Source organism: Cololabis saira, chromosome 12, assembly GCF_033807715.1.
Source record: "Cololabis saira isolate AMF1-May2022 chromosome 12, fColSai1.1, whole genome shotgun sequence".
Taxonomy (NCBI): domain Eukaryota; kingdom Metazoa; phylum Chordata; class Actinopteri; order Beloniformes; family Belonidae; genus Cololabis; species Cololabis saira.
In genome coordinates this window covers 7,305,471-7,327,805 of record NC_084598.1, presented here as the reverse complement: position 1 = coordinate 7,327,805, position 22,335 = coordinate 7,305,471, and the positions used below count along the sequence as shown (strand labels likewise).

The 22,335-nt window shown below is 41.6% G+C and overlaps 1 protein-coding gene across 5 annotated transcripts in view; it reads left to right on the top strand.

Annotated features, from left to right (window-relative positions):
- Positions 1–22,335, top strand: part of rapgef3 (Rap guanine nucleotide exchange factor (GEF) 3) — a 30,034-nt gene that overhangs the window by 4,384 nt on the left and 3,315 nt on the right. For 4 of the 5 annotated variants that reach the window (XM_061735345.1, XM_061735342.1, XM_061735346.1 and 1 more), the window contains 19 exons: positions 2,805–2,849; positions 9,045–9,151; positions 9,235–9,356; positions 10,526–10,703; positions 10,869–10,953; positions 12,088–12,148; positions 12,247–12,323; positions 12,407–12,553; positions 12,717–12,823; positions 15,990–16,078; positions 16,191–16,269; positions 16,405–16,555; positions 16,656–16,738; positions 16,853–16,883; positions 16,990–17,065; positions 17,310–17,447; positions 17,633–17,730; positions 17,824–17,949; positions 19,672–19,853. In XM_061735345.1, coding sequence (XP_061591329.1) covers positions 2,805–2,849; positions 9,045–9,151; positions 9,235–9,356; positions 10,526–10,703; positions 10,869–10,953; positions 12,088–12,148; positions 12,247–12,323; positions 12,407–12,553; positions 12,717–12,823; positions 15,990–16,078; positions 16,191–16,269; positions 16,405–16,555; positions 16,656–16,738; positions 16,853–16,883; positions 16,990–17,065; positions 17,310–17,447; positions 17,633–17,730; positions 17,824–17,949; positions 19,672–19,853 — 1,982 coding nt within the window. Of the gene's footprint in view, positions 1–2,804; positions 2,850–9,044; positions 9,152–9,234; positions 9,357–10,525; positions 10,704–10,868; positions 10,954–12,087; positions 12,149–12,246; positions 12,324–12,406; positions 12,554–12,716; positions 12,824–15,989; positions 16,079–16,190; positions 16,273–16,404; positions 16,556–16,655; positions 16,739–16,852; positions 16,884–16,989; positions 17,066–17,309; positions 17,448–17,632; positions 17,731–17,823; positions 17,950–19,671; positions 19,854–22,335 lie in introns of all 5 variants that reach the window. The other variant, XM_061735343.1, reaches the window with a different exon arrangement.

Here is a 22,335-nt window from a genome sequence, read left to right as displayed (position 1 = left end):
GGGGATAAAAAAAAAGAAACAAGGTGGAAACTGATGTACAACTATGCTGTACTTTTCAAGGGGATCTTAGTTTATATAACCGATTAAGTGGAGACGGTTATGGCGTGCTGCGTAATGCATGTACCTGAAGTGAAACAGAATAGATTTGATTTTAATGCCATTTTATATTCTATTGCTCTCCGTGCTCTCATTTCCCTGCACTGTTAATATCACAGCTGTAAAATATGTGTCCATAAAAAGTAAGGATCTTTGGAGGTACTACTGTCAGTTGATTTCCAATGTTGTTGATCATGACGTCATCTGTTTGGCAAAAATGACATGACTGGGGTCTCATACGTCACAGTTCTTTTTGATTATTGTCATAGTTTGCACTAAACTTTAAACAATGACAAGACCCTTGGTGATGTCCTTTATAAAACTTAAACTCCAGCTTAGCCAGCTAGAGGCGTAACATGAATTCTTAAACATCCCTGAGTCCACTATGTTGACCTATTCCTGAACTATGGGCTGTAGCAGTTGTTGTTTTTAACGTCACTGACTTCTTTTGTGCAGTCAATATTTTCAGTGCAGGATTTTCACTTGTGAGGGAGTATTACAGTTAATTATTAGTATTTGTACTTACCTAAAGAGTGACCATGCATGTCTTGGTCCTGCCTCTACAGTGACTCTACAAGTCCCAACCTCCAGAGCAGCAGTTTACACACATTTCAAGAATGTTTCCAAATAGGTTTTGAGCAGATTTTTCTATTGTGTTAAAAGCTCTAGTCTGGGGACACAGGAAGGTAACGAAGCATAATGTCTTGCTTATAAAACTCAGGTTATAAATAGGGTATTGTTTATTGTTCACGTCCCCTGAAACTCCCTCACTGCGTTTACAGAGGAGTGTGTAGAAGAATGTGCAGTGGAAGGGGGGGGGGGGGGGGGGTCTTTGTTTTCAAGTCACAGGAAGATGCAGAGCAGGGTTGAAGGCCTTGGTCTTTAAACTCACTTGACATCTACACATCAGCAGGTTAAAGGGAGCTGGACATCTCCTGACTGTTGCTGTTTTTCCTCCCTAATGTTAATAAATTAATAATTAAAAATACAGGAATGGCAAAAGATGGGGATCTCTGGTTTTTGCCACAGAGCACCTGACGGGCCGCGGTCAATTAAAACAATATAAAACATATACAGCCACTGATTTGGCGTTAAAATGTGTGATTATCTTTTATCTGAGAACAGTTTGAGCTAACGCTAAAGCAGTGGAAGGATCCTGAGTGGCATTGCATGTACTTGCAAGATAGAGGCAACTCAAAGTTTCAGAGTTCATTGTTCTTCATGCCATGCTGTCGGGTCTTCCCTTTGATTGTTGCATGTCATTAAAAAGCCCAGTGGAAGCTTCTGGAGCGTAGCCCGAGCCTCATCAGGAGAGGCCGCGGCAGCATCCCTCCTCTCACTCTTGCAGTGCTGCGAGGGGGAGAGTAAAATACCTCACGTAGCTCACTGCAGAGTAAAATACCTCACGTACATGCACCAGGGTACCTGTCTGTCTCCCTGCAGATCTGGAAGGACTCCAGTCTCTCCACATTTTTCTGCTGCTCATTTCTGATTGCACATTTGTTGTTGGCTTGAATTATCATATCATAAAAATGCAGAGCAGTGCTTCTGGGTTACACAGACAATAATCCTTTTTCCCTGCAAAGTCTCGATTTGTCAAAATTCAAACTCCTAAAGTCTTTGAGAGGCTCACCCAACCGGAGCTGAAGTGAGAATAAACATTTTCCATGGATGAGTTAAAACAATCTACCATTCAGGGCATGATCATGTGATGTAGCTGGCTTCCCTGCCGGTCTTACAAAACATACCGCAGGAGTCTGGCTGCAGGAGTGTAGTCAGAGATGTACATCAGTGACATGAAGGCTTTATCATAACTTCTGCATCGCTGCCATCGGCAACAGTCATGTGATTGCTGTGCATACCTCACATTGTTTTCAAGCTGCTCATATAAATCCACCGACCAGCACGTAAACACAAACTCATACAAGCACAAGCATTGTGGTCTTTATGAATAGTACATAGTGCGCAGTGCCGGCAATCTGACAAATAAGAAATGTTTGATTGAAAAAGGCCCTTGATAGGTTCGTGACTTATATTTACTGAAAACATTACTGTGGGAATATGGGTGTCCAGCAGCAGTCACAAGGCGATCATAAAAACATAAAAGCTGAGCAACGAAGAGGAAGTCCTCCTTGGGCCAAAGTGCAGCCGTGGTACTGCTGAGTGTCTTTACTCACGAGCAGGTGCCAGGGAGGTCTGGGATCATCTGACTCTCGCAGGTGCTGATAGTGCATAAGTCTCCAGAAAAAACATGTGTCGAAGGTTATCTGTCTGCAGCAGGTGCTGCAGCACAATTAAGAGAGAGAGTTCCATTTTCAGGGGAAAATATTGCCCACAGATTTAAAAAAAAAGAAAGAAGCAACAGGCTGCGTGAATTACTTTTCTGATGTGGGCTCTTTCCGCCCACTTGATCACGAACACTTGACACCCACCCACTCCATGCTGGAGACAATGGTAACGGAGGTCTGGCGTATTTATTCTGACCCTCATTCCAATGAAGACAAAGTCATTATTTCATGAACAGTCCACTTAGTCATGTTTGTTTATTTGGCGCAACCACACAAGATCACCATCAGCAACTAGTCCAACTAGTTTATTAGGAATGTTGATGGAAAACAGTTCACCAGTGTCACATCAGAGATTTTTTAGCAGACGTGAAGGCACAGGTCACCGAGAATAAAGACATTCTTTCTTTCTTTCTCTGCTAGACTCCGCTGCCAGAAGCCCTGGATTCAAAGGACACAATGAAGCAGGTATGCAGACATTCTTCATCACTTCTCACTCAACACAATATTCTCCCCAGTCTTTTATTCATTCATCCCACATAAACAGAGAGTAAGAGGAGATCTGAAGGTGTATCCATTACGAATATCTCAGACATCTGCTATCATCTTTTGAAATGAACTATTAACTAGAACCAAAAATATTATGTTGAAAATGTGTAATATTTATTTTACTTCCATTTAAGGCAAGGCAAGGCAAATTTATTTATATAGCACAATTCAACACAAGGTAATTCAAAGTGCTTTACATTGACATTTAAAGCTGCAAGATATAATTAGACAGTAAATAACAAATAGGTAAGAATAAGAAAAGAAGTAAAATAATAAAAAGCACAAGCTGTTAAAAATAAGGGCAGTAGAATACAGGCCCTTATAGCAGGTAAGTTTAGTTTAGGAGTATGCTTCAGTAAACAGTAATGTTTTTAGGCCTGATTTAAAGGATCTACAGTTGGAGCAGACCTCAGGTCTACAGGAAGTTTGTTCCACCGGTGAGGAGCAGAATAACTGAACGCTGCCTCACCTTGCTTGGTTCTGGTTCTTGGGAATCACAACAAACCAGATCCAGATGAACCTCAGGGGTCTGGGAGCTTCATAGGAACTAACAGATCCAGCATGTATTTTGGTCCAAGACCATTCAGTGCTTTGTAGACCAGCAGTAAGATTTTAAACTCTATCCTTTGACTCACTGGAAGCTAGTGTAGTGATTTCATGACCGGTGTAATGTGGTCCAGTTTCCTGGTGTTTGTAAGGACTCTGGCGGCAGCATTCTGGATCAGCTGCAGCTGCCTGATAGATTTCTTGTTAAGGCCTGTAAAGATGCCATTGCAATAATCCAACCTACTGAAAATGAATGCATGAATAAGTTTTTCCATGTGTTGTTTAGACAGAATCCCCTTAATTCTAATAATTTAAGCCCCTGTAAAGATGTATTTTCAGTCTGGTTAAGTAGCTCCACCAGTTAGCCGACCACCACTGACAGCACTTGGCGCTTCGGTGACCTCTGGAACGAGTTGCAGCGCTTGCATCCTCTCAAACTGCTGAACTTGTTCTTTTGTTGTTATAATATCCCGCATTACTGCTCAAGCTGGTCTTCAAAAAGCATTCTGAGGAGGGCAGTCACAAGGAGTCTAAAGGGCACTCCAGGTCCCCCGGTGGTCTGACCCCCCCACCCCCCCAGGCCTCGCCCAGACCAACCCCCTGTGCTGCTTTATCTCAGCTTCTTTAACCATGCCAAGGAGAGGGCCTTTAACAACACTGATAACACAGTCTGGCATGGAATGAGACTCCTGTTTAAGTTCAGGGGTCTCGCTCTCAGACGAGAGGTGAAGGGCTTCTTTTTTTCAATGACCAAATAATCAATGTCCAGGATTGTTTATTTTTTTACTTCCTTCCAAAAAGAAACTGTGGAGTGTTGGAGTAACTGTCAGCAGGAGGCACAAGTTGATCCTGTTGATCACGCTTTCATTTTTTTTACATACAAAAGATTAATTTTCCTGTTTGGATATGAGCACAGAGAGTAGAATTCACCATAAAGACATAAACATAATGACCACGGGTAACTATTACATAAATATAAAAGCCCTTTTTGCATTTCATGTTGTTTCAAGTAACTAAACATAATTCATCTCTGCTTGTGAGAATGATTTATGCACTTGTCACTTGTCTTTGACTACCGTATTACATGATATGTAGGTTTTGTACTTTAGGGAACTTTCCCATGCACTTCATGACAACTTGAAATGTCTAAAAATTAATTTCATGTTTGGTCTGGAAATGCACATTACAACATTTGTGTTGCACTGCGGCTTTCAGAAGCGTTAAAACAAAGATACAGGGGAAACATGGGTTTCCTTGAGCAGCATTTAGCTGCATGTCGGTTTCCGCGGCGCTGCTCTCTGGCCGCTGCTCACACAACACTTCCCACTGAGGTCACGGAAAGACTTAAAGACACACAAGACGTCTCGCCTACAGAGGAGAGTAGTAGAAAGGTGTACTAACACCATCCCACCCAGCGGGTCAAATGCAGGAAACACCACAAAGTTCACACTTTAAAAGCTTCAGCTTCTGCTCAGATTAGAGTTACTTAGGATATAAAACAGAATGACCTGTCCCTAAATTGGAGCCCTTCCCACTAGTGTCTGAGGAAAGTGTTTTGGCTGCAGCTGCTTGTTTGCTTGTCCTGCAGAACCTGATGCACCATTATGGGTACACAGATTAAAATCATATGACACTTTTAGGTGTAAACCAATATGAGTTTTGATTGTTAAATGAATTAAATCAGGTTCTAGCTGCCGATCAGGCCATTAGCGGTGAGCCAAGTATCAGAGCTGCAGCTTGACTGAGACTAAGTGTGTTTGTGTTTTGACTGGCTCACCTGCAGGAAATACATTTGCTCTGTAATTTGAGTCACTGAGAATAATTGTCTGTTAGTCTGGATGGTCCCCTTTGTCTTTTAGGTCCTGAGCACTCATTTTTTCTTCTTAAAAAAAAAAGTACAACACCCGTTTTCACTATGTGAAGACAAAGACACGGCCTGTAGAAAAAAATCAGCGTAAGCTTTTTTCTCTGTACAGCAAGGCTTTAAGTGGCATTTGTGAATGGAGCTTCCTGTTGTGGTGCATGACACATGTTTTGCAAAGTAATCCCTCGCCCATGTGATGATATCAGCTGTAAACGAATGAGGATACTAGAAGCAGTGTCTGAAGCGTTGGATATCACGGGTGTGCTGATAAGGCTGGCGGCTTTGACGTTTACGCACTGAACTTCTTTAAGATTCTTTGAACCGTATTGTTGTGTTCCGCGGTAGAGGACCATTTCATTGACTTTTCTTTCACACACCTTACTAGCACTGAATTTCCATACCAGTGAAATGGCAATGATGCAAAAATGGATGTATATTGCTAGATAAAATTTAGCTTTCAGAAAAAAAGAAGAAAAACTACTGTATTTCTGGACTATAAGCCGCTACTTTTTTCATACCATGCAGCTTATACAAAGGTGTGTCTATTCTGTGGATTTTTCTTCCACCGCTCGGGGCGCTCTAACCGGAATTAGAATCAAAACTAAGACAAAATAAATGCAAAGAAGAATACACTACTTCCCGTTTTAAGCAGCAAAGTTGCTGCCGTGTTAAAAGACACTGTTAGGAAAGGATCTATTTAGGTACAAACATGTACATCATTTACAGTTCAAAATCCTTCTGTACATGTAGTAAATATCTAATCTAACAACAGAAATATCTGCGGCTTGCATATCTTTTTTTTTTAAATAGAGCGGATATGCAGGTGCGGCTTGTATATCTTTTTTTAATTATTTTTTAAAAAATAGAGCGGATGCGGCTTATATGCAGGTGCGGCTTATAGTCCAGAAAATACGTCCATAAAATCCATAGTCCATAAAATATTGAATGCAAGATTCCCGTACTGTTCCAACTTCTTCTAATTTGAAACCCAGCAGCAGATTTCAAGTATAGAAAATCTTCCCTGAGATCATTTGTTGCACTTCCTGCATGTTTGTGTGAGTATCAGGTTCGCCAGCAAAGGGCAGGCCGTTCAGTGACGTGTGTCTTCCCGACCGTGTTTTTCTAAGAGCTGGCGTGGGTACGGGAAAATGGCTTGGAGAAAGTACATTTTGGAGCCGACACGCTTGAGAATGTGACTGTGGGAGTCCCGGGGGTAAAAGGAGTCCCTGGGAATACTGCTGACCTCCAGACGGCCTTTCCCCCGGGGGGATTCAGCAGACGCCTCAGGACACATTAGCTACGCCGCTGTCAGGTCTGGGAAGAAGTCGGTGTGAGGATGATGAGTTGAAGTGTGCGCTTTCATGTTACCATCAGTGATCAATCATAGCCGTGCGGTATAATTAGCAGACCCATGTGGATCTGACCCTAACAGGCATGTGTTCCGGGAGGCCGAGCCGTGGTCGGGTTTACATCATCAAGCCACGGGGTCAGGTTGGAAGGCAAAGGTCAGGTGGGGATGTTACATCCTGAGGGAGTTTCGGAGGACTGGAGAAGGTAAACGACTGGAGAGAGTTTCTAGGAAGAGTACAGGAAGTGGTCAGAGCTGGGTTTTGTGTGCATCTCTAGAACACCACCTTGGGCAAACAACAGCATCTCAAATAAAATCCAGAAGACAAACAGGCAACGGTCTGAGTCTCATGTGATCACAAGACATGCAGGAGGAATCTGAGGGGGCGTCGCGGAGGGAGGAGCAACATTTAAGTGTATTTAAGTGTAAGAAAACAGTAAATATTATCAGACAAATATTTTAAAATATAATTAGAGCATCAAACTTGAAGATGAACTACGTAGGACAGCTGTATACACAAAGCCACAAAGAAAACACGGTTCTTTTTTACCTTGGGTAAGACCATGAACCCCACGTTGCTTCCCTTGTCATCTGAGTGTGTGTGTGATAGACTAAAAAGAAACAACTTTACACACCGCAAGAGACTCCAGTGTGAATGTAAATGGATGAATGTGGTTTTGAGTAGTCGTAAAATAAAAAAAAATAAAATAAAAATGAGAAATGCACCCTATAAATGATGCAATTACTTGATATACTGTAAGCTTTCAATCTGCATGAATGGCTAACAGGTTCTACACCTCTATCTGCCATCTGTTAGGGTTTTAAACAGGTCCGCATTGAAATGTGTGTGCTAATTCTTGTCCTAATCCCACTGTGGTGACCTAGATCTATTTACACACTGACACTGTGGGAACGTTTCAGGACAAACAGCAAGTCCCATAATGTCCTTTATTACATGTAAGTAGAGGGATGACTTGGTTCTGTGTGAGCTTTCAGAAAGGTTGACTGAGTTTCCAGGAAGTCGTGGAAATGCTTTGAAGTGATGGAAACACACCTCTACGTCTGTGTGTGTGTGTGTGTGTGTGTGCCTGGGGTTCAAAATGAGGTCTTGGCGGGGGAACAATAGTTCAAAGAAAAGACATTGAGGGTGGTCAGACAGTGAAAGTCCGTTGCTGCTGCCGCTGCTTTGCTGCCAGCAGCAGAGTAAGTTGTACAGGCTGGAAACTCAGAGAGGTGTGGGAGAGTTTCACACAGCCATATTTAACACATTCTCACCTCCTCACAACCTACACTCACACTGCATCACACTGCGACACCTACAGAAATCTGCACCACACAAGAGCTGCAGTGGGAAGCAAAACCCAGCCTTGTTCTTGTGTTGTTTTTACTCTCAATATCACAGAAAGGGGGCTGCTGCAGCAAATAAAGCAAAACAAATTAAAGCTGCAAGCAGCGATGAACGGGCCCTCGCACTCATGCCCACCGTCCCCCATAAGCATATCAGAAATGACACCACCCACGACTCTCTATGTCAAATCATTCAAATGTTATAGCAGAAAATCGGGACAACCAATCAGAAGAAGGGGCGGGGCTAATTTTCACCAATTATGGTGAAGGACTCAGTACCGAGTCCGATGACACCACCCACGACTCTTTATGTCAAACCATTCAAAAGTTATGGCAGAGAAAAGTATTCTAGGGGGCGCTGTTGAGCCGTAAGGCCACGCCCATTAATGCAAACCATGAAATATCAAATTTATCACCAGGCCTGGCTTGCATGCAAAATTTGGTGACTTTTGGGGAACTATCAAATATGGATCAATCAGATGAAGGGGGGGCGCGCTTTTTGGAGACGCACATTTTGATGTATAACATATCCAGGTTCACGTTACGGTTCGGGCCGTATTAACTGCCGACGGAATGGCATAAATTGCGCAAACATTACACGATTAATTCAAAATGGCCGACTTCCTGTCTTCCGGCCATGGCGCCAAGAGACTTTTCTTTAAGTTGTGTACTGATACAGTGTGTACCGATGTTTGCGCATGTACGTCAAACCGTATTGTGGGGCTTGAGGCACAACATTTTCTAGGGGGCGCTGTTGAGCCGTTAGGCCACGCCACTTAATGCAAACCATTAAATATCAAATTTTTTGCCAGGCCTGGCTTGCGTGCAAAATTTGGTGACTTTTGGGGCACGTTTAGGGGGGGAAAAAAGGCCCTCCTTTTGTCAGAAGAATAAAAAGAAAAAAAGAAAAAAAAAAATCCTACAGATACAATAGGGCCTTGGCACTGTAAGTGCTCGGGCCCTAACTATCCGTAGAAAGTCTAACTTCTTATTCTTCATGTTTATCCAGTTTCTTTCAGATCGTGTTGTGAAGGCAGGGAGATCCGTGTACGGCGTTATTATCGAGAGGAGTCCCGGTCTGATCCGAGACAGAAAGTATCACCTGAAAACATACAGGTGCCTACAGTACATCAGCAGCGAGAAAATGGGTAATTTTCAGCGAACTGCATGCAGATTAAAGTGTTTGATTTCTCTGGCAGACATTGTTGCTCTGGTAAGGACCTGGTTGATTGGCTGATGAAGCAGAACGACTGCCTCCAGTCCAGAAGCCAGGCCGTTGGGATGTGGCAGGTCTTACTCGACGAGGGAATCCTCACTCACGGTAAGAACTGAGGCCTCTGCATCAATTGTAGAGGAATTATTCCACTAATAAATCATGTATTCAGTGGTATTCTGATTGTAATGTCTGTGGCTAGTTATAAACATGACCCAGAAGTGTTTGAGGAGCTTAAAATGGTCTCTCTTTTTCGCTGTCCTTTCAGCCAGTCAAGTGTTCACCAACTACTTGTCCTCTTTGGATGAGGCCGTGTCTTTCTTGTTGAGACCACTGCAATCAGGACAGAACTACTTCATCACTTAATGACTCTTTTTTTACTGGAGATTTATAAAAACAAAACTCTTTTGGGGGTCAAAGCTTCCACCTTTGCTGTTTTCTCTGTGGAAGACAGTTTGTGAGAGATGTGCCTTTTAGGCCCCGTTTACACATAGCCAGGTATTTACAAAAACGGATATTTCCCCCTCTACGTTTTGAAAAATTCCATTGTTTACACAAGATCGTTTTTAAAATCTCTTTGTTTACACGGATCCGCGTAAATACGCTGTTAATGTCATGCCAGCCAATCAGAATCCTGGAAAAAACATCAACAAATGACACGTGTAACTTCCAGTTAAGGCTGATTTGTGGTTCCGCGTTTCACCAACGGAGAGCCTACGGGGTAGGGTACACGGCGACGCACACCGTATGGCACGCATCACCGCGTACCCTACGCCGTAGGCTCTGCGTCGATTTAACGCGGGACCATAATTCAGGCTTTACTTCCAAGACGGAACGAGAGTCTTTCGTTTGGAGTGACAGAGAAGTGGAGTTACTTTTTAGTGTGACTTTAGAATATAAAACAGGTAAAATACAAGAAAATATTGACGGTGGCCAAACTAACTGTAAACAGTCGCACACATGACGCTGGTGAAATTTCTGTTGCATAATGTGACGTTCTGAAACCTAAATCTCTGTTTTCCTCTGTTTAGACGCAAACGTGAAAACGGAGTTTTTGAAAATCTCCACTTTGGCCGGAGTTTTCAGAAATGATCGTTTTTGGTGACTTTGAGCTCCGTTTTCGTGTAAACGAACGGCCAAAACGCATGAAAACACCTCAGTTTTTGCTCCGTGTAAACGGGGCCTTAATTATTACGCTTTCTGTAATGTCATCCCTTCTACTCCTTATTTGATTTGAGTTACGTCTCGTCTTTTCTCCGGGATGCATCTCTGTCCAGTGAAAGATGAGTTGAACTTCCACGACAAGGACACCCAGTTCTACCGCTTCAAGGACTCGGAGTTTGGCCTGAACCCCGTCAGCAATGAGAAGGAGTCGGAGGACGAGCTTCAGGAAGCTCTGTGTCTGCTGTCTCAGCTCGGTCCGGACGCTCTGCTCACCATGATTCTGCGTAAATGGTCAGTGTTTTTGCTGCTACGCATGGGAAGCTGTCACATGTAGCAATAGTCACATTTATTTTGTATGAGTCACTGTGTTAGGTTTATGCTTCTGGCCAGGATGGTTAGTTTTTATTTGTTTTTGTTTGGTTATTTTTAGCTTGTCTCATGTTGTCTTTCACTCAGCCCCGGTCAGAGGACTGCAGAGGACCTGGAGATCATCTACGAGGAGCTGCTCCATGTGAAAGCTGCCGCACATCTCTCCACCTCGGTCAGTTTTATTCTAGTTTTCTCCCGACATCAAGGCCTTTATATACAGATTTATGTGGGGAATTGATCCAGTGGCACATAGTTGCTGGGGTGTTAAACATGCCTAGGACACTAGGGTACAATATAAAAGGGCCCTTTTAAATGTTATTTACTGCTCTGTTCATTGCAGCTCCGTATTATCCACTTTTGAGAGGTATTAAAACTGAGGATGAGGAGCAGGATCATTCTGATCTGATCTATCCCAGTGATGTTACAGTGATTTTTTTTAATTTGATTTGAAGATTTTATTTCAAACATGCATGTTAAAAAAGAATACATAAAAGTAAAAAAAAACAGAATACAAATATATATATATATATATATATATATATATATATATATATATATATATATATATATACATGTGTGTATGTACAGCACTTAGGCAGACCTCACGGATCCACCAACATGTTCCAAACGGAGTAGGATTGAAGTAAACACTTATCTAGTCCTACCCCTGAATCTTACATACATTCTTACATATAATAGGACGAGTTTCAATAAGCTTACTTATAAAACACCCATACCTACATACTCAATTATGTATATATATATATATAGTCAGAATCAAAACAAATCAAAGCAAACAAAAGAAAACAAAATAAACCCCCAGAATTTAGTTGTGCTACTATGTATGTATCTAATAATAGCAGTAATTATAATGCATAGTATTACATCATCATTACTTTACTATAATACTACAATATAATAGAGAACAATAGACAACAATGGTATAACAATATACTTGAATAACTATATAGGAGTAGATATGCTACTGTATACATTGGTTCATATATTTACCTCCACTTATATACATAAACATTACTATAAATCTATATATCTACATATCTACAGTGCTCTTCTTATCAAACCTTTTACTAATTTTCAGGTTCATTATATCAAGGTTGTGTTACATTTGAGTTTTTTACTTGGTAATTGCTCCAGACACCTAAATGTGTCCTATTTAACACATTCTTCTTCATGATACGTGGCCTTCAGATGATGTTCACATGTACCAACCACTGCACCGTGATGTGACCGTAGTAGGAGGCAGCAATGCAGCACTTTCCTACTTTTTCCTCTGCTCTGCTTCTAGGTGCGTAAGGAGCTGGCGTCAGTGCTGCTGTTTGAATCCCATCCTAAAGCTGGAACAGTGTGTGAGTGAACAGCTTTGCTGATCTTTGAGCTCATAAAGAGCCTTACCACGCACACGCTGACACACGTGTGTGTGTGTTTCATTCCTTCTTGTGATTAGTGTTCAGCCAGGGAGATAAGGGCACGTCCTGGTACATCATCTGGAAAGGCTCTGTAAACGTCATCACGCATGGGAAGGTAAATCCACTTCAAACTTCACATTTAACCCGTGGTTCACCTGTAAAGTGCTTAGTCATGCTAAATGTTCTGCGTTCACACAGGGCCTTGTAACCACTCTGCATGAGGGGGAGGACTTTGGGCAGCTAGCTTTGCTGAATGACGCCCCTCGCGCTGCCACCATCATCCTGAGAGAAGACAACTGCCATTTCCTCCGGGTCGACAAACAGGATTTTATTCGGATCCTCAAGGTTTGTCGGACGTCCTCCCTTCTAAATGTGTAGCATCATGATTTCTTAGCCCCGACATCAGAAATACAAGCACAAAGAGTGCAGAGGTATTCATTTATTTAGTTAGTTAGTCAGGACCAATAATAGAAAAGCACAATTCTAAGGTCTCCGTGCCCTTCTCCAGGATGTGGAGGCAAACACCGTGCGACTGGAGGAGCATGGGAAGACCGTGCTGGTGTTGGAGAAGAGCGCCGACTCGGCTCTGCAAGGAGGAGCTGGAACCAAGAGCAAGTGAGGGACTTAAGCACTCACACCTTAAGACACTTTACTTGGGATAAAACATATGATGATGATGATGATGATGATAAGATAAAAGCCTCCATTGCCACAATAGAGGGTATGCATTGACGTCACTTCCCCACTGGTTGGCAAAAATGGCTGCAACTAGTGGAAAAGACGGGATAACAGCCGATTATGGGCTTAAATTAAAGGCAGTTGACAGTGACCCGTACAGTTACCCCAAGAACCAGTGGTCCATGGACATTAATATTTGGTACAGTTACCCCAAGAACCAGTGGTCCATGGACATTAATATTTGGTACAGTTACCCCAAGAACCAGTGGTCCATGGACATTAATATTTGGTACAGTTACCCCAAAAACCAGTGGTCCATGGACATTAATATTTGGTACAGTTACCCCAAGAACCAGTGGTCCATGGACATTAATATTTGGTACAGTTACCCCAAAAACCAGTGGTCCATGGACATTAATATTTGGCCACGAATCCAGTTTCCTGATATTTATATGTACTTAATTTCTACGCCGGGGAAATACACGAAGCAAAGCTTGAAGGCTTACAAAAGTCTTGACGCTTGGTCCGACTTCAAGGCAGGATTTGTTGTAGAAATTAAAGTAAAGAGGACACTGAACTTTATGATTTGACCGTTTAACGTTAGCTACCCAAAAATCCAACATTACCTGATACAAAATGGGAACCGCAAATCAATGTTTCGGTGCCTGGAATCCAGTTGTTTCTGTGAATTGCAGTGATCCATTTGTCTCTCTTAAGCTTTTTTCTTGGCAGTCTGTAAAACGATAACTCCAATCTCTTGCTAAATCTATGAGTACAGTTGATCGTACAACAGCTCTTTCCCATTTTAGATGTTTTCCAGTTGCTCAAACTGAAAGTTTATGCTGCCACTCAGTCTTTCTGACACTCAGTCTTTCTGCCACTCAGTGGGCGTAACCCGCTGTGAAGTTGCATCTGTGACGTCCTGTGCATTCCCTCTATACAAAGGGACAATTACACAGAATTATTATTTGTGTTGTCATTCAAAGGTTAGATATGATTACTCTCATGAGGCTGACAGCACTACGCTTCACTGCGGGCCGGATGTTCAGAAGCCTGCAAGCTTCCCTGTTTACCTTTCAAACAGACAATGATCACAGTGATTAAACAGTTCACTTGTAGTCTCATGAGACCGCAGGACACATTTCAAAAAATTCTGATTCAGATGTGTTCTCGTGTGTACCTTTGAACCCCAATGTGGTGTTTGGAACAATGGCTTTCTCTCACTGTGGTGTCCTTCAGCCCACGTGGGTTTCCTGTGAATCATCATACTCTTTTCCCAGTTTGAGCCACCCCTGTTAGAACATCTTTCATTCTTGCCCGGGGGTACATTTGCACATTTCACAACAAAACGCACTGATCTCTGGTGTTCCCATGTTCTTTATGCTCGAGTATTATTGTTTGAACAGATCAAACGTCAATAATCTAACATCCGGGTTGAAGCTAATACGGATGTCACAAAAATTGCAGTTCCTCAACTGACCACTGGGGGGCTTGCACCAAAAGCGAATCAATCTCCACTGACCTCCATGTTAAAACGTCCAACTTTGCAGCATAAATTAACGTATTTACAGCCTATAGTTAGATTTCACATCCATGACAATCAGGTGAATTTATAGAAAACGATACATTCATTCATAATATGTGGGATAGGCTTTTGATCGGCAGTCGGCTTAGCCAATGTTTAGCCATCATCACCTGCTCATCGGTCATTGCCATGTTACTAAGTGTAGTGACGCCATCAGCAGCATTCACTAAAAGTGGTGGTCATTTCTGATTTTACCTTCGAAAAAGACATTTGAAACTTGATATTCTGATGCAAAACATTTGCATCAGAATATCAATCAATGCTCGTTCGGCATTGATCTGCCGAACGAGTGGCTCCACTGCGGAGCTGTTGGCAAATGTTTGCATCAGAATATCAATCAATGCTCGTTCAGCATTGATCCGCTGAACGAGCTGGTAGCCATGGCCAACTTTGATTGACATAATGTAGTCATTTTGTAGTCAGCTGTTGTCCTTCCCATCTGCAACACGGTGCAGTTCGGGGGAAAGAGGCCTCACACAAACCTACTGGGGACTCACAGAGCGCTTGTCCAGTAATTGTAGGTCATTCAGAAATCTGGAATTTGTACCTTTGAACCTTGTATCTTTTTGGAATCAAAATGTGACAAAATGGAACGAGAACCTCAAGTTTCCTTGACTTTTATTGTCAGACATGGAGGGCAAAAATAAAACAACTCTTCTAAACTGTATTTTTACGATTAATAATAAATCCTGAAAATTCATCAGATCTGGTTGATGGAATTTCATCAAATTTAGAATGAATTGCTGTAATGAAATTTCAGGTTTGTGAGAGGGAATGGTTTTTAGGAGATTTGCAGCAGCCAGGTTCCACCATGTTTGCAGACTGACACGTGTTTTCAACTAGAAGCAACCTATGAAACAGACAAAACGCTGGCATCCTATCAGGTGTGATTTACTAACACCAGTTTGCAAAGTGTTGTATACTCACCGCACAACAAACTATGCAATGGCTACGTCAATGCTCTTTATTTGCTTCTTCTTTTTGAGGAGGTTATCAGTCAGTACTTAAACAGTCTCATATCACAAGTATAGATCAGAAGACATCTCTCATAATTCATGTACCTTTTATTGGTTTAGTTTTCAAGGAGAGCATGAGCATGTTGTCAAACCTTTTATCACTAATTAGCCAGTCATAGCAGGTTAATACACCCAACAAAAACGCGTCGCATTCTGAGTTTCTGTGTTGCTCACCTGTTAAAACACAACAAAGCACGAAGCAGCAGCCTAATGACTAGTAAGCACTGATAAGATGAAGTGATTAAACATGTCATTTTTCCTCCTCCGTTGTGTCAGAATCAGAATCAGAATCATGTTTATTTGGAATTTGACTCGGTTATTTTCGCTCACTGAAAAAAATAGGCAAATAGGCAAATGACAGCTCTTATTAACATATATACAATTTAAAAAAAGTGAAAGCTGCAGCAGTATGAGGTAGACATGATTATTGAAAGGTGCATTGTTACAGCATATGATTGTGGTTATTATTATTAATATTATGTCATTGTCATGTGCTGTGTAGGTACAGCGTTATGTCGGGAACACCTGAGAAAATTGTGGAACACCTCCTGGATAGGATCAAACTGGATTCCAACGGAAATGACCCTACAGGTGGGACCCTACTGACACTTTGACTTGTTGCCAAGTTTAGCTATTCAGCATGTCCAGATTCAATCAACCAGCTGCCCATGTGCCTGTTGTTGTGATGCTCATCTTCCTGCAGACTCCTGCGTCGGTGACTTTCTCCTAACCTACAAGGTGTTCATGTCCTCCAGTCAGCTGTGTCCTGCCTTGCAGCATCAATATCCTTGAATACAGATGATACTTTTGGTGATACTGACAAGCAGAGCAATGTTGCATAGAGTGACGATGTCTGTCAAGCACTTTTTAGAAGGACAGTGTACGGGTTTTTGTTATATCCTTAACCGCCGCCGCACCTACCAGGCAGAGCTGTCCGAGGGCTCGGAGCAGGAGAAGGCTGCCTACGTCCTCAACGCCAAGCAGAAGGTAGTGAGATTCATCGGCCAGTGGGTGGCGCTCTATGGCCTCCATCTGAAAGAGGACGCTGTTGCTTTGGACTTTTTGGAGGTGAGGCGTCAGGCTCAGATCCTTTTAAATGTATCTGTACTGGATAGTTTTTCAGAAAGGCAATAAATTATTCTCATTTATATGTTTGGGGCTGCAACAGAGAATGAAAAAGGAGGTGGCATCTGATCACCGATTGTCCAGCATGCTCAGGGAGCAATTTAAGGAGAGAAGGAGAACAAGAGTGTAAATATTTTTCTTATATCTCCCTCTGTTGTTGCACATTTTTGTGTCGTTATTATTTCTTTACTGTACTGTTTCTTTTGAAAAAAAATGTTTATTCTGTTGTTGACTTTACAGTTTGGAGAATGGATATCAGTCGCTGAGTAGGGTGAGTTTCACAAAGTGTTTGTGTTTTCAAAAAAGGGGATTTAGTTGGCTGAATACTGGATCAGAATTACATTTAAAAGAGAATGTCATTCTGTTTCCATTCACAGAACCACCACTTTGACTGGTTTTCCAACTGTGAGGAGCCAGTGGGGAGGGTCCAGACAATAAAAGCACAGGACAAAGGTGAGTAAGGCCCAGGCTCCAACGCAGAAAGAGTTATGTAATCAATCAACTCAGTCATACTGTACTGCAATGGGACTCATTTGAATCCCCTATACATCACAACTGTACGTGACAATAGCGAGCAGCGGCATCAGGCTACATGCTCAGCATGGCTTTGAATGCAGCATATTACCAAACGTTATTACTCATCAATCACGGTATCAGCAGATGTTGATACGTGGGTGTCTGTCCCCTCTCACTCCAGTGTTGTATGAGATCTACAGGCCAGACGGCAAACCTCTCACTCTGATGCTGCCAGTGAACTCATCGGTGCAGGATGTGATGTCAGCAATAGTTAAACCTGGTGGAGATCATGTACTTGTCAAAATGAATTCCACCGGAGGTGAGAATTATTCAAATGGCTCATTTCAGAGCTTTGACTTGCTTACTGCAATTACCAGTCTTTTTTTTAATCATTACGCATGATTATGAATGAAGTTTCTCAATATAGCTCTGATTCATTTTTTTAGCCTTAAGTCATTTTCTACTTTGTTTGCAAAGCTGTTTAATTCTTGAAAATGCTCACAGACAGAGTACAGTTAAAACTGGATACCACTGCAGTCTTCACCGGCCTGGGTCTCAGTGAGAGACTGTTCATCTGCACGAGCAGTGAGGTGGAGCAGCTGGTGAGAAACGGGTGCTTTCTATAGCTTTTATCCACATTTCTTTTTCATTTGTTATCAGAAAAGCAAAAAAGTGCTGCTATCTTTCTCTTTCAGAGGCCCTTAAAGGAGCAGCAGGGCCCAGAGCAAGGAACTACCGACACCCTTGAGCAGATGGGCTCTAAAGACACGGCCACTGAGCTCACCAACTACGACTGGGAACTGTTCACTGCCCTGCATGAGGTCAGTCTGCACTCATGACCTCAGCATGAAAAGCCCGTTGCCGTGCAGCAAAGGGGAAAACATTTTTACTTGTCAGAATACCCCATTAAGGCTCCCTCCATTTGTCTGTCATTACAAGAAAATGTAAAAGGGAAACTGGCATTCAGACAAAATAAATGTTTTGACCAAACAGTTCTAAGAGTTCTGTGGGAGTCAAGGGGAAGCTCTCCCACAAACATCGTGCTTTCATGGGCTTTTTCTCGTTTCACATTCACTCAGCGAAGGGGAATGCTGAGGTGAGATAACAGCTGGCTCGGTTACACCCATAGAAACCCTTTTCTAACTTCTCAGTTGCTACGGAAGAGTATTAGGGCCATGCAGGAGAAAAAGTATTTGAGAGGGGAAGATTTCTTTTATTGTGCACTTCGAGAAAAAAGTCGAAATGTCGAGAAAAAAGTCAAAATGTCGAGATTAATGTTGAAATACAATTTCAAGAATAAAGTCGAAATTGAGCTTTTTTTCTCAACATTTCAACTTTATTCACGAAATTTTGACTTTTTTCTCAACATTTCTACTTTTTCTTAAAATTGTACTTCAACATTATTCGCAACATTTCGACTTTTTTCTCGAAATTGTCCTTCAACATTATTCTCGACATTACAACTTTTTTCTCGACATTTTGACTTTTTTCTCGACATTTCAACTTTTTTCTTGAAAAGCATAATGAAAAAAAATCTTCTTATCACAATTTAGAGAATAAAGTCGAAATTGAGCCTTTTTTCTCAACATTTCAACTTTATTCACGAAATAATGACTTTTTTCTCAACATTTCTACTTTTTCCCAAAATTGTACTTCAACATTATTCGCAACATTTCGACTTTTTTCTCGAAATTGTACTTCAACATTATTCTCGACATTACGACTTTTCTCGACATTTTGACTTTTTTCTCGACATTTTGACTTTTTTCTTGACATTTTGACTTTTTTCTCAAAATTGTACTTCAACATTATTCGCAACATTTCGACTTTTTTCTCGAAATTGTACTTCAACATTATTCTCGACATTATGACTTTTCTCGACATTTTGACTTTTTTCTTGAAAAGCATAATGAAAAAAAAATCTTCTTCCTCTAAAACATTATTTTGATTTTTCTCCTGCCTGGCCCTAATACTCTTCTGTAGCATATTGACTAGATGAATAATAATTGTATTCCCCTGTGTTTTATTTACAACGGACTAACTTCAAGGACTTTTGTTTATGTGGTTGATTTGTTAGTGATGTTTGCAAGTTATATTTTTTTCTGCAGTTTTTTCTTCTTCTTGTATGACTCTTTGCGTTTCAGTGTTGTAGTCACACACTCCACCAATCACTGTACACTGAAGCTGTTTTCCATTTTGTCACAAATAGTTCCCCCGATTTTGAAAGAAGTTTAAACAAAGCGATTAAAAACCCTAATAAAAAGTGATTAAATCCCTTTAAAGCAGTTCTATAAACTATGATCGGTTCCTGCACTGAAAAAAAGGCAAACTTCCTCCAAAGTTATCTGTGATCTAAACTAAAGGAACCATCTTTGCCAACAGATTGTCGGGTCTCTTTTCCTTCTCGCTGTTTCACGTCTTTCTGCAGCCAGCGTTGGCGATATGTCACCTGTGAAAACTTTCCTGCTTTCAAATTCCGGCCTTGGTCGTCAGTATTTTCTCTGTGCCTCGGTGGTCATGAATCATGTTCCCTGTCTCTCCAGGTGGAGCTTGTTTACTACATATTTGGCCGTCATAAATTCCCAGGTGCCATCACAGCGAACCTGCAGCGCTTCGTGCGTCACTTCAACGAGGTGCAGTACTGGGTGGTGACGGAGCTGTGTCTCTGCGAAGACCTGGTGAAACGGGCCGTTCTGCTCAAGAAGTTCATCAAGATCGCTTCAGTGTAAGAGTTCATTCCCAGAGTTAAGACACGCGCACAGTGTTTGACAGTTTAATGGCCACTTTGGGTTGAATATAAACGTCTCAAAACCTCTTAGGAGGATTGCCACGACCTTTGTAAGACTTTGCTTTAAAAAAACAAGACATTGTATAAACTATACATCTAACAACAATGCAATTATATACTAGTTATTTAATAGAGGGTTTGCATTGACGTCACTTCCCCGCTGGACCAGCCCCCTTACTCGCACTGAGTGGCAAAAACAGCTGCAACTAGTGGAAAAGACGGGATAACAGCTGATTATCGGCTTAAATTAAAGGCAGTTGGACATGACAGTGACCCGTACAGTTACCCCAAGAACCAGTGGTCCATGGACATTAATATTTGGTACAGTTACCAAGAACCAGTGGTCCATGGACATTAATATTTGGCCACGAATCCAGTTTCCTGATATTTATATGTACTTAATTTCTACGCCGGGGAAATACACAAAGTAAAGCTTGAAGGAATACAAAAGTCTTGACGCTTGGTCCGACTTCAAGGCAGGATTTGTTGTAGAAATTAAAGTAAAGAGGACACCGAACTTTATGATTTGAACATTTATCGTTAGCTACCCAAAAATCCAGCATTACCTGATACTAAATGGGAACCGCAAATCCACGTTTCGGTGCCTGGAATCCAGTTGTTTCTGTGAATTGCAGTGATCCATTTGTCTCTTTTAAGCTTATTTTCGGCAGTCTGTAAAATGATAACTCCGATTTCTTGCTATCTATGCAATCTATGAGTACAGTCGATCGCACAACAGCTCTTTCCCATTTTAGATGTTTTCCAGTTGCTCAAACTGAAAGTTTACGCTGCCACTCAGTCTTTCTGACACTCAGTCTTTCTGCCACTCAGTCTTTCTGACACTCAGTGGGCGTAACCCGCTGTGAAGTTCCATCTGTGACGTCGTGCACATTCCCTCTATAAATCAATAATAATAATTTATTTTGAACATGATATTTTCATATTGAATTCGATGCCAGCTACACATCCTTATAAAGTTGGGACAGACTCTTATACCTCTCAGTTAGGGACCTGGAGAGCTCCACCACTGTTATTTCGTTAAATCATTTCTTTTGCCCCTACTTTGTTCCTGATCTAGTTCTTCAGCTAGTTAAACCATCCAAGCCCCCTTTGCTGATCATGTTGCTCGCTTTTGCTCCAAATGTGTTCAGCAGGTTACAGGGCTGGACTGCAGCTCCGTTAACAGGAGTCTCTTACCAAGGCGCCTCTGTGTACACAGTGTTGCTTTGCATTGTTAGGCCTTAAAAAGGTGGTTTCAACAATGCTGTCCCAAAATGTGGAGGTATGATTCACCTAGGCAAGCTGCCCAGGCCGTACGAGTCCTGCAGCGGCTCCTCAGAATCATGTCTGTCTTTAATGGGGTGCTTGCTGACGGCCTAAAGGCAATTCACTATCTGCTTTCGTCGTTATCATGTGTGTGTGTGTGTGTGTGTGTGTGTGTGTGTGTGTGTGTGTGTGTGTGTGTGTGTGTGTGTGTGTGTGTGTGTGTGTGTGTGTGTGTGTGTGTGTGGTGTGTACCGAGTAATGCTTCATCTTTAATTTTAAGTAATTTTTTGTTTTTTAAACAACTTTTCGAGACTTATTGTCCTTGTCTCAACATTTTCTTCCACCTTGGCAGAACTTGAGATGGAAGTATGTGATCAATGCCTTTTGTGTCTTTGTTAGCAGGATTATACAAAACCAATGCCAAGAGGAAATTCTAGTAGAATAAAAGCATCGTATAAAAATTTCATCCACTACAGCTTGGTCATCATTAGATTCAGTTTCACTGAATTTACAGCCTTTTCTTTACTAGACTTTGTTTCTCTGTACGTAGTCGTTTGAATTGTGTTGCTCTAATTTAAAAGTAGTTTTTCTTCCAATTAAGTATGTTCGCAATGAATTCCAAATGAGTGCATTCTCTGTTTAATTTATGTCTTGGCTTGGCCTTGATCCTACACATTTACATTTCAAACGCATCCACTTAAAGACTATTTTGAGGATGAGGCTTTAAAAACATTTATGACTCCCAGACAGTAACGCCTTCTGTCCTTGGTGGAGCCCGGACTTTAGTTCTTGCAGTTCTTTAGTTCTTTGTCATTACTTACTCATTTAAATCACACTGCCTTTATTCACTGCCACATTTACTTCCAGCACCACCATGATGTTGACACTGAGGTTGTTTTAAATGAAGTCTCTCAAATAGCACTGGGTTCATTATAATCACCTACATTTGAACCAAATGGAGTTTATACTTAAAATACATTTCATACATTTAGTGTATGGGGGGGGGGTTCAATTGAATGGAAATCCTTTTAGTGTAGCTACTAAAGGGTTAATTTACAAATGTTTTTTTATGAGTCAGATGGATTGATGGAAAACATCAGGCGTCATGTATGCGTGAGCGTGCTGGCAGCTTTCAGCTGTAAGGGTCGCCGTG